The sequence below is a fragment of the Simochromis diagramma genome, unplaced genomic scaffold (genome assembly GCF_900408965.1).
Source record: "Simochromis diagramma unplaced genomic scaffold, fSimDia1.1 OVJJ01000603.1, whole genome shotgun sequence".
In the NCBI taxonomy this organism is placed as follows: Eukaryota; Metazoa; Chordata; class Actinopteri; order Cichliformes; family Cichlidae; genus Simochromis; species Simochromis diagramma.
In genome coordinates this window covers 11,077,966-11,090,289 of record NW_024387414.1, presented here as the reverse complement: position 1 = coordinate 11,090,289, position 12,324 = coordinate 11,077,966, and the positions used below count along the sequence as shown (strand labels likewise).

The 12,324-nt window shown below is 43.0% G+C and overlaps 1 protein-coding gene across 2 annotated transcripts; it reads right to left on the bottom strand.

Annotated features, from left to right (window-relative positions):
- Positions 1–1,163: 1,163 nt before the first annotated feature.
- On the bottom strand, positions 1,164–9,390 carry onecut1 (one cut homeobox 1). Of its 2 annotated transcripts, none has more exons than XM_040011861.1 (2): positions 7,641–9,390; positions 1,164–3,178 (listed from the first exon to the last, which is right to left on the bottom strand). In XM_040011861.1, the coding sequence occupies exons 1-2, from the start codon at positions 8,713–8,715 to the stop codon at positions 2,889–2,891; spliced, it is 1,365 nt and encodes a 454-aa protein (XP_039867795.1). In that variant the 5' UTR covers positions 8,716–9,390; the 3' UTR covers positions 1,164–2,888. The 2 variants fall into 2 exon arrangements, with proteins under 2 accessions (XP_039867795.1, XP_039867796.1); XM_040011862.1 differs by having other exon boundaries at positions 7,656–9,390.
- Positions 9,391–12,324: the final 2,934 nt, after the last annotated feature.

The window sequence follows — 12,324 nt, the reverse complement described above, 5'->3', positions numbered from 1 at the left end:
AGATAGACGTCTCAATGCAGAACTCAAAGGAATTATTACTATGAGGTATTCAGACACATTGGTAAAGACATGCACGGCCAGAGTGCTGGACCTTCCTACACACAGCAGAGAGACAAGCAAGGTTAAGGGAAAGAGGGATGGAGGGATGAAGGGCGGGCAGGGGAGAGGATAAACAAAGACCTTTGGTTTAAACTGTAGAAGTGGACAACAAAAATTCCTTTGGTATGTTTTCATTGCATGGTTGCGCTGGCGAAAGCACCACGGTGTGATTAAAGAAAAAAATCTTCTCATTGTTTCTTCAGTAGTGGCCCTTCTACAGGCTGAGGTATTCACAGAGTCAAAGGTGAGAGGTCAACAGCGGTTTAACACTTTGGTTCAAGCAAGGCACTCGTCCTGGGAGTTTTAGAAAGATTGCAACACGTCTGCTTCTACTTTCAGGAACATGTCTGCCTATAGTTGAGTCATCAACTCTGCCCATGGCTATGTCAGGTTGTCTGCCTGTTGTAAGGTGAAGATGTCTGACCTATTTGTTGGATCAATATTATCAGCCTATAGATACACACTAACAGGCAGGCCAGGTGGAAATAAAGCTGCAACACTGAGAGCTCTGGTGGGGTAAGGCTTCAGATGCAAATTTAAAATCATTAATGAACCAAACTAAAAGCCTTTCCTGTCAACAAAGCGGTAGACAGTAATGTGTTTCTGTTATGAACAACCACTGATCACATTACTAATAAGGTAGTTGTACCCCACAGGCACCAGCATGGCTGATTGTGTGTATCTAAGGCTAGTTCAGCACATCTGCCTATAGCTACATCAGTATGACTATCTATGGAGCTGTAATCAGAGCACAGATGAAGCAAGAGCACGCATAGCGGGGGTGCATGGGTTGAGTGCAGGTGGGAGGGGGAGAAAGAGGAGGAGAAAGGAGAAGGGAAAAAGAGACAGGAGATAGGGGGGAGGGGACACATACATCACATCTTTGAACACCACTCATAGAGGCCGTGCAATGAGAAAAAATCTTTGGTTATCTTTGGTATCATCAAAGTGATAAAAATCACGTATGGAACTTGAGTGAGGTAGCATCTTTGGTTCACACTATAAAACATCAGCAGGTCTTGACACATTTTTTTTTTGGTTTCTTGTCGTCTTTTTGGTTTTTCTCTCAGAGATAAAGAAAAAGCAGCTCTCTCTTGCCTCTCCTTCAGCGCTTGTTCTGATGAATGTAGAGCTGCTAACCCTGGCCATGAAGAGGATGACGGCAAGGGGCCAGCGTAATATATCTAATGCTATGCTGCCCTGGGCCAGCCCTGTGTAGTGCTTTCCTCCTAGTGCTGAAATGCATAGCTTACTAGGAGAGTGGAGGCAGGGAGGGGAGGAAGTGCAGGGTGGATTGGCAGCAGGCAGGGAGCGGGGGTGCTTTCGTATTCAGGTGACAAGCTGACATTGCTGTGTAAGTGCCTGAAAGTGATTTGATCATTGATATCATCTCCTCCGCCCAACATCTTTGATGAGGAGATAAAATCAAATACATATGAAGTGCTTATTAAAACCACCAGAGGCACTGTGGTTTTGACACTCTCCCTCACACAGTGTCAAAACCACACATAGATCCAGTAGCTTGTGTTTTACATAGAAAACTGAAGAGATTTGTCTTTGACAGGTGCTGGATTTTGAACACATAAAGTAGAACTAAACCTGCCGGCATTAGCTAAGCAGATTAGAAGGATTAGATGTAGCTGTAATGACTAACCTTAACATTGAGTACAATGATCATAATTCAGGAGAGTGTCTGCGAAGTTAAAAGTGGTATAGTCTATTTCTTTCCAAGAAGGCATCTATAAGGCGAATATCAATAGTTAATTTTTAGGGTTATACCATAGAGTATTTCTGTTTGCAGGGAGCAAATATTTAAACGTGACTCAAAATGTTCTGTGGAGAAGGACAAGTATGATTTCCTTCTCCGTGGAGCACACTAACAGTCTGTCTCAGGAGGTAAGGGAGGAAAACAGGTAAAAAATACTTTTATCAACTACAAAATATATTCTTTGGTCAAATTACTTCATAGGATGTTCTTAAGTGGTTTGATTTCTAAACTGCAAAAGAGGCTTCAAGGTGTAGAAGGCTTTGGTTTTTCTTTTTTGAATTATTCAATGCCTCAGCATGTTGGAAGAAAGCACTACCATGTGGGTTGATGTTAGGCATTTTTTCTATTTGGTTTGGTTTAGGGTTGGATCTTTTGGTTTTAGGGTTAGCAGTCTACGCATGGACATTTCCCTGTCTGTCTGGAATGCTTGATAGAAAGACAGACAGTTGGACAAACAGTCAGACAGTCCGCTCCACTGATCCGAACAAGGTTGCACAACAATCCAGTCTCTCCCGTGGGATTTTTTTTCTTTAAAGTTGATTGGCCAATCCCACTGGAGCTCCACATTCTGGCTGTTTTTGAGGCCGTGGACAACTGCAGATCAGACTGTCAAGAGGCTGATTAAACCTCTGTTTAGGGACCCATCATCAAAACCAACCAATCAGATTAAAGATAACAGTGGCGAATGATAGATTCATACTGGGTGGGGAGGTGAGGGGAGGGTGTAATAAAGCTAGAGACCAGTGACAGCGAGTGTGTGTGTGAGGGGGAGTAAAACTATAGTCTTTTTGCAGTATGTTACACATAAATGTGTTGCTAAAACAAACATTGTAAAGCAGGTCAAAGGAGAAGTCTTTGGTTTGTTTTTTCATCTTTGGATACTATAAATATCAATATAGTACAGGTTTAAGGGCAAAACGTTGCTTCAAGGTCTTTTTTAAGTTTTCTTTGTTTCTCTTAAGTTTTAAAGCTTTTCCACCGAGGTTGAGTCAGTCCATGAGTTGGTCAAATCAGTCCTTCTTCAGGCTTTGGTGCAGGCGTTGGGGCCAGAGTTGGCTGAGTGACCAGAGCCGTCATCCACCCACTTATCTAGGCTCCGGCGGCGTGCGTTCATAAAGAAGTTGCTGACTGTAGCCAGCTCGAGGCCCAGCTGTTGAGCAATGGTGAGTTGCAGCTCTTTGGATGGACGCTTGTTCTCTTTGAAGATGGCATGGAGTGTCCGCCGCTGCACATCTGTGAACACAAGCCGGGGCTTCTTGGTCACATTTCCCCGCTCGCTTCTGCCGTGGTCCTGTTCCTTACGCTTACATGCTGTGGAGATTTCAGCAAAGAGACATACAGAGAGAGAGAGAGGGGATTTGTGAGAGAGGGCAGAAGACAGAAAAACGAGAATCACAACTTATCCTGGGATTTTAAAAAGTCCTGAGTAAAGAGTGTGGCCTGAACCATGAATTGGTTCTTTTCCACAATATTCGGCTGGGGGAGGCAGGTTGTAGTTTCCACTCTAACTCTGCAAAGTCCTCAGTGATGATCACAAGTATTTCAAATGCTAAAATGTTGTTTTATCTTCATAAAAAGTAAAACAGAGGTTTTGTATGTGACAATTTGTATTTTTCCCTTTTGTATCCTGATTGTCAAGACCTGAGACCTGTTCAAAATACAAAAATTACATATTCTGATAACATAGGATTGGGGTCAGGGGTACTTAATCCTCTAGGGACTAAATGTGCTAAACTAATGTGATTATCTAAAGCCAATCCAAGCCTCTTTACTGTGTAATGTTATACAGAAGTCAATTTGGATCTACTCTGATATGGACCTATCAGGTCCTATGGATACACATGCAGCTGAAATTTGTTTTTAGTGATGCCAACATGAAGAATATTCAGTTGTATCAAGAACCAAATTATACACAAGTTCTTATTTGCATATCTCTTTAATTTCCTTTAATTCCTAGAAACATATATTTTTCTTGTGTTTCATGCTTGCTCTAATAAAATATTAGCCTTCAATGTAAACGATGCACAGCCTGTTTTGAAAGCTTCCTTATGTTTGATGTAGCTTGTGTGTGGTTTGAGTTTGGTGAAATCAAGTAAACTGTCTTCGCTGGTCTAAGCAAATTTTTGGATACTATTTCATATTTCACATTAGTGGATACTAAACCAGTAGAACTGGTAATTGAAAGGTTTTATCAACATTTTTCACAGACACATTTCTATTACGGTTTTTGCATCATTTACTCTGAAAGAATCACACAGCCTGATTGTTGGAAGTAGTGCTATTTTTGTTCAAAACTCCTCATTTCAGATTTTTAAAAAGGTACATGGGATATAATAGCAAAATTAGACTCATAGATCCACATAGAGCCTCTTTTGATTCAGGCACCAAAGGTTTCGTGGGTCCAGAAGAAGAGCAATCAGCAGGAAGCATGCCAGAACAATGAGCGCTGTCCACGGTGCTGAAAGCAATGTCCCCCGCAGGTGACGTAGATAAATAAAGAAAATGGCCTGGAGATGATTTTATACTGGAAAAACAAAAACTTGGGAATCCATCTGATAAAAAGTCAAACTTCAGTTAATCTGAACTCTTTGCTACATGGCTACAGCTTTTTTTTTTTTTTATTAACACCTCAAGCTCCAGTCATTTAAACAGAGAGTGAGGTCAGACCAGGAGGGGGCAGACGCGGGCTGCTAAGGTGAGACCAAATATGGGCTCACTGGGGAAATTAATGAACAACACATCACAACCACAAAACAATTCTCCGACCAGCACCGATTAATTTTGCAAAGTGCACGGAGTAAACAAACGCATTTCATGAGTCAACCCCAGACAACGTGCTGAAAACAGAAAACTTCGATCTGCCAAATTTAGACACCTTTTTTGAAAAAAAAAAAAAGGGGATATGTAGAGGAGAACAACTACAGTAAGTGTTTCCCTACACTAATAAACTAATAAAATGACTTCCCGTTCTATATTGTAGTAAAGCACTACATATTGTCGTTAAACTCTACTTTATTCCTCTTGTTGTTCTTAGTTTTGATGTATTATCTCCAAATGAAAGCTTAAGTAACACTACGCGATACTTTAAAAACGATTAGAATTATAAAATCAAAAGAGGACCCCCTCCCCCCCGCCGAGATCTCACATGATACATGATTTCTAATTTCAAGCACTTTCTTCAGCATGTGCTAAAGTACAGCGAAGCGGCCTGTTAGCATGACCATAAAGTGGAGTGGGCCTATAATTGTGAGTATGAGCAGCCCGTTGTCTCCAGTACAGGTAAATATTAACAGAGGGCCGGAGCTCCTCGTGTAAGGGTTGCAATAAATCAGCACGAGTGAAGGCCACTCAGACAGCAGGAGCCAGCACAGAGAAGCCCGACCCCGCACGGGAGGCCCGCGAAGACAGGGAGCTTTCCCAGGACCGATGGGAACATAACAACGGCCTCGTTATCGGGCTAATCACACACACACACACACACACACACACACACACACACACACACACACACACACACACACACACACACACACACACACACACACCGCTGCTGCTCCCGGCTAATCATTACAAACACGAGATAACTCCACACACTGAAACAGACTGCACACATAGCGTGTACTGACACAATGTGACGAAAGCCCCGCGTTTCATAACCGTACAGAGAACAACAAACAGACATCTGAGCTGAAAACGCAGCGAAGATTTAGCCCAGCGTGTATTTATTTCAAGAATCTACATCCCGATTAAGTGGAAGTAGATAATTAGTCACCAAGAATAATAAAAAGAAAAAAAAAAGAAAACACAACCACCATCAAGAAAGGTCTATGCAATCACAGCTTCTTTCCACAAAAAAAAAAAGAAAAAAAGTTGTAATGAATTCCTGACTGATGCGCTGTCTGGAGTCGGTTCTCTCCTCACTTTTATATTCCATTGTATTCTATTTTATTCTGTTCCATTCTACACATACAAATATTCAGATGGGTAATTGAATACGTGGGAAAACGAGAGAAGGCCCAAGATTAATTTCAGAAGCCTAAAATCAATGAACAGATCAAATCTACCTCAGCACAAGATCACATATCCAGTTCACACAGGAACGAACGGATCAATAAAATGGTGCTCAGACTATTTTATTCTGAATTTATTTAATTTTTAACTCTATTTTCCCCCTCTTTCTCCATTATCCATCTTCTTTATCTAACATTTTCTAAATAAAACTCGCAATTGATATTTTGGTACTTTTTTGGCCAACCCCCCCAAAATAAAAAAATCAACAAAAACAAGAGTTTATACAGTTTAAATATGTTTTTTTTTAAAAGTTAGGTAACATCGACAAAGAAAAATACAACAATAACTGAAGCAGGCCTGTTACATTTTCCCTGCACTGTATGAATATCCATTTCTCTGAAAAATAAAATCAGAGCTTTAACGATACAAGTCAATATGCTGCTGGTCTGAGTTTAGTTTTAATTATATGCTCATTCCACTAATGATAAAATGATGCAAATGCAATATCAAATATGTGTGTGCTTCAAATATGTGTGTGCGCGTGTGTGTTTCACTCATTTTCCACTGATAAAATCTCATCTTCAAAACACACACACACACATCAGTAGCAGCAGATGGGAAAACTGAAAAATAATCAATTGTGATTACACTGATGTGCACACGCGCGAGCATACACGTGCACAAAAGCGCGCACTTTCCACCGTGTTGCCTCACTTTTCAAAAAGCACAAAAGCCCCATTTGTAGGTCATTGATCGGGCCTATAAACGTAAAAAAAATCTATTGGGTCTATGTGAACGCGCACGTGCTATTTGGGCCTCGCTGGGCGCCTTAATTGACTCGTGCGTACCACAGGGACAAATTAATACAGAGGTCTACCAGTTAATTAGAGAAACTTCAACGAAGTCAGGGTTTGTTCACCAGCTAAACACGAACACGTGCTCTTTTCAGTTCTTTTCTGCTGAGGAACTGAAGTCTCTAATTTTGCCAAAGAGAGCTCCAAACGTCTTTACACCAACTAAATAATGCATGACTCCGGATTCGGTTTATGACAAACTCCCAGGAACACGTGCACACACACTCTGTGTTTACATCAAGGGCAACTCCAAAAAAGGAGCTGATCGGTTGCATCTACACCAAAATAAACACGTTCCTAACGATTTCTGGGAGAAGGATCAGTTTACGCACACAGTCCAGCGGTCGATATTTTGAGGTAAAATGACATGAGTACTTGTTCCACACAAGCCCCAAAATCAGTGTAGAGACAGAAAAGGGATGCGTATTGATGTCAGGCCAGTCTCTGCACGGTCTTAAGCTCAGTGAAGTTTGTTTTCGGCTCTAATTCCTCCTGTTGTTTATCTGACTGTATGTTGAATTTAACCACTCAACATAAATAATAGTAACCAGGGCCAACTTTTCCCGATTCCGTCCTAAAGCTGATATCATTTGACTTCCAGCATCTGGAGGCAAGTAGAGAGATTACAAGTTATACATATCTTTTAAAGACCTATCCAGCACAGAGGAAACGCCAGTCCTGAATGTGACTCTTTTGTGAATTTGAATGTCTTACAGTTGGTTTGCTATATTTTTTTTCCAGTATAGCAAAAAACAAACTACAAGCCCAGTTTCAATTCCTCTCTCCATTGCTCAGCACAAGATAACATTCAGCGCCAGTGACCTTCTGTGCCAAATTACAGCCATTTGCCGATCGTTTATTTTTCTTTGGAAATCAATGAAAAGATGAAAGCAAAAATGGGGCTTTACCGAGGCTTCGCTCACCTGCGAGCCTGAGCGCACTCATGCGTTGGAACTCAGGCTCCTGCAGCCATTTCCACATGCGGCGGAAGGTCTCTCTGCCGGACTTAAGCTTGGACCAGGGTTTGGGGTTTCGCAGCAAGTCGGACAGGGTCCCTTGGGACCTGCACAGGACCCGCTGGGCAAAGATGGCCTGAGGGATGCTGTAGCGCTTCAGCTCTGTGGTGATCCTCTGCGCCACCTCTTTGGTATTCACCTCCTCCATCTGTCCCCCAGAAACACCACCCCCTCCACCGCCGCCCCCTTGCTGCCCGGGCCCGGAGGCCTGCTCCCGGCCGTTCCCCAGCACTTGGCCGTGGCCCTGCGCGCCAAGGTGGGCGTGCGGATGGTGATGGAGGCCGTTGATTTGTACCATACCAGCTGAGGAGCTCATGTGCTGCTCCGCATGTCTGCTGAGCATGGCCGGATGGTGAGCCTCGAACCCGCTCGGGGTGAGCATCTTCTCACCAGGCATAGCGGCACCAGGATGAGCGTAGGGGGGGATGCCGGCCTGGGACGTGTGTATGCTGGCCAGACCGGAACCGGATAACGGGGAGAGGCTCTGGCCCATGCACGGATCCTTGTGATGATATGCGGGATACAGACTGTTCATAGGCGCCAGACTCCGGTCCTCTCGCATCAGCGTGAAACTGCCGCTGACATTTCCAGGGATCCTCTGGTGCGGGTGCGGGTGAGGATGATGTGGATGGTGGTGGTGATGATGATGGGGAGGAAACTTGTCGGACACGGTGGAGATGGGGGGTAAGGGCTGCAGGGGGGTTAGGGTAGTGTAAGTGCTGCTCGCGCTCATGCCAGGGGGGGCTTCACACATGCTGATGGCTGGATGCAAGTGTCCAGAGTGGCTGGGGTGATAGTCTCCGGTGTCGAGCAGGGTCGCCATGCCCATAGCACGGTGGCTTAAACCCCTAGGGCTCGGACGGGAATGTGGACTGTGGCCACTCAGCAGCTCTCCGTGACCGGACACGGACTCATGGCTCACTCCGTGCAGGTCGCCAATATTCTCCATCGACAGCTGTGCGTTCATGATCCGGGCAGCGCTGTGGACAAACCATCTATCTGACCTACCCCAGTTAGCTGATGTCCAGAAGTCCTCACGTCCAGTAAAAGTTCAAATTTCTTTTGTTGTTGTTTTTTTCTTGCAGTAGCCTCCTTTGCTATTGCCTCTTCTCTGTCCTTACATTCACCTATTTCATTATTCCCCTACCTCGCACGCTGTTTTGCAGAATGAAAACTCCTCTTCCGAATCCCCCTTTGCTTGACAGTTTTTTTTTTTTAAATAATTACTCTCTTAATTTTCTGATTCTCTTTATAATTCAAGCCCCCCCACCACCAACCAGCTGTCCTTGCGCTCCGGTCGGGTGCCGCGCCATCTCTCTAGCAGTGTGTCTCCAGCCCCTGTTCCACCGCAGCACAGCTCACTGTCTACACATGCGCAAAGGGGACACCCATCTCCACTCGTATTCTCTCTTTCTGTCTCTCTCTCTCTTTCAGGCACACGCGTGCACACACCGCCCCATTCTCTGACGTCAGGTACCTTATTAAGGAAGGATGGTATGAAAAGCTGCTCACAGCTATTAGAAATATTCAGGACCCTTTAGCTGCAAATGCTAATAATGCTAATAGAGAGAGCTCACATCAAAGCCCTACGAAATCTGCTCATGGATGCTGACTGAGTACACAGCTATATCGTTAATTATTAGCTCTTATTTAGAAAATGTTAAATTCATTAAGGCTGTAATGAGGCTTCACATTCAGTCCTCCTTAAACTATTAACCGCAAATGAAGTAAACTTCCGGGTTCATATGGAGTTGATTTTTAACCGGTGAGTCTGGGATCCAAAACCTCCAAAACTCCCAAACAAAACAACAACGACACTTAATTCCTTTCGACGAAGCAGAAACGGTCGCCACAGAAATCAAAGCAGGATGAGTTAATTGTTCCCTTAAAAGGCTGTCAATAAAGTCACAGCCTGTATATATTCATAAGCATCAAATACATCCATTCTTTTATCATTATTAGTCAGCTGCCCCAACCCGCCCCCACAACCGTGCCAAATATGTGGCAGTTTAACCAAACGAAGACCGTAGTACCTTCTCTTTTGATAGAAAAAGATGAGCAGATGTGTCTATTGTCCAACTATTAGGCTTAACGAACCAAGCCCAGCATGTGTGCATGAGTGTGCATGTGTGAGTGTGTGGGGGGCATATTTAATCCTTGTGCTTTAGAACTATTTGAGGATATAGTATGGCCATTAAACGGTGATAATAAAAATACAACACCCACATGTTATTTAGTCAATTAAGAACATTTGTTTTTTATTTGCAGAAACTTCTCAGAAATTTACACACGCATACACACACGTGCGCATACACGGCAGCTGTGTACAATCCAGTCCCACCGATGGAAATCACGTGCTGACACGTAACATGACTACGTGTCCCTGTGTTGTTGTTGATGTTGTGGTGCACTTTGCATGAGTGTCCAACCCCCTCAAACCTGCAGCCTGACAAGAGCCCGCCCCCGCTTACATTTAAGTTACACGTCAAGGGCCGTTTAGCCTAATAGAGCGGTAGCGCAGGGCGTCCTCAGCCGGCCGAGGTGACAGCTTGCAGCGGTCAGTGTCCTTCTGGACCCCCTGCTGAATGAGGGACATGTCAAAGGTGACGCTTCAAGACTCCCAAAGCCAACATCTGCGGGGGGACAGATTAACCTTTCAGACTTTTCCCTGTTATGGACCTGCTAGGGGCCCCGCATCTGTCAGGGCCCCCACAATAGACCCTGCGCTCGGTTGAACGAGTTAAATAAAAGAAAAGAAAGAAAGAGAGAGAGAGAAGTTAAACTGCCTCTGATGTGAAGTCAATGTCAACGGCGTGTGTGTGACGTGTGTCGAGACAAAAGGACACTAATTCCTCGAAGTGTGGCTGTCCAACCGTGCAGACCTGCGGACATAATAGACTTTGGAGGGAGGAAAATAGAGCTGACGACAGGAAAACAAAAAACACTAAATAAAATTATGTTAATTTAACAATAGCACCAACTTATTCCACACTGAGGCATCTGGTTTTATTTCAAGCAGAATTTATTCTAATTCATTTTGATCAAAATTTTAAATACAATTTATTCTGTAAACTAAAAACTCAATTTCTCCCAATAAAACTTTTGATATTTTCGCGTCTGTTTTTATTTTTGATGCGCTCTCCTCGCACAAGCAAACGAGATCCAACAGGGCTAAGGTTTGGCCTTACTTGGAAGCAAACCTCATCTACACATTCTCATACGGATCGATAGGCTTCTGCCATGTCTGCACGACCTGAGCTGTGTGTTTATGTGTGTTGGCTTTCTGTGGCCATTGTGCCGAGATAGGCCAAACCTTACGAGGCTGTGACATTTGCTTTGCAGAGAATATAAGGGACACGGTTTTCTGAGCACTTCTGAAAGAGGATACATTTCAAGCGGAATTCAATTCAATTAGCACAAAAGAAACAGAAGCAGAGACCAATGTGTGCCACAGATCCATACATGCGCGGATGAAGAAATACCGGCGAGTTGGAGGGAAAAAATATTATATTGATCAAGTCTTATGAAATAGTGTGCGCCAAGGAAAACTTGATCCAGAGAATGGGCACTGAAAGTGCAAAATGTAGGTTTCACACTGATTATTAATCAGGGGCATAATTCCCATGAAGCCCCACAGCAGCATATCCGAGCAGCAACAATATAATGTCTGGCAGAGAGGACGGTGGATCAATATTTCAGCAGCTCTGCAAAATGACACAGCGTTGCAAGCTTTATAGATGCTCAAAATGACAATTACGGCTTGTTTAAGAATAAGCCTTTGCTAAATGGCATCTGGTGGAACTTAACTTTTATAAATGAGCCTACTTGATTTTGAGCAGTATGGTCATTGACCCTTTGCAATATAACGACGCATACATTCGGAAACTGAATCATCCTTTTGAAAATAAATCACTTCGCTTTTGTTTTATAGGTTTGAACCCATGAATTGATTTTACTGCTTCACCTCTAAAATCCCGAGATCCATAAATGGGTCCTCCTCTACATTTAGATTATTTTTTTTATTTGAATCGGGAATTTAACAGAGGAAAATATATTAAAGCCTAAATATCTGAAAACATATGAACAGATTTCTCCCTTTTTTAAAATGAAAATGTGCATTGCAGCGTTGATGGCTGTCCTTTAGAGCAAAAAGAACAGGCCTTGAAAACACACCACAGCGCGCCAATCAATACTGAATAAAATTATAATTCCTGGAGGGACTCAGGCTAAGGCCTACGATTTGTTATAATAAACCAACCTAAAAATATACGTTTTTTTTTTTTTGCGTAATTTGTTTGTGGGATTTTAGGCAGGCGGTAATTATTTTCTCTTTGAATAATGTGATTATTTAAATGAGCAACCGGGTTATTTAAAAAACAAACAAACAAGAACACAAAACAAAAAACAAACGCCGTCTTATGGAAAATTGAAATAGTACTAAAAGTGTAGAAATTACGTTAGTTTAAGGCAGTAGGCCAGCTTTATTCTGAGGTTGAAAAGAAAAATAATAATTAAAATAAAAACAGGTCACATGAATAACATAATACAGCCTGGTAGGAAATGGTAAACTTAGATG

Excerpts from the sequence above, each read along its gene's own strand:
- onecut1 (XM_040011861.1), bottom strand. The coding sequence starts at position 8,715 with ATGAACGCACAGCTGTCGATGGAGAATATTGGCGACCTGCACGGAGTG. Across the intron at positions 3,179-7,640 it reads CGCAGGTGAGCGAAGCCTCG|CATGTAAGCGTAAGGAACAG; the intron begins GTAAAGCCCCAT and ends AAATCTCCACAG.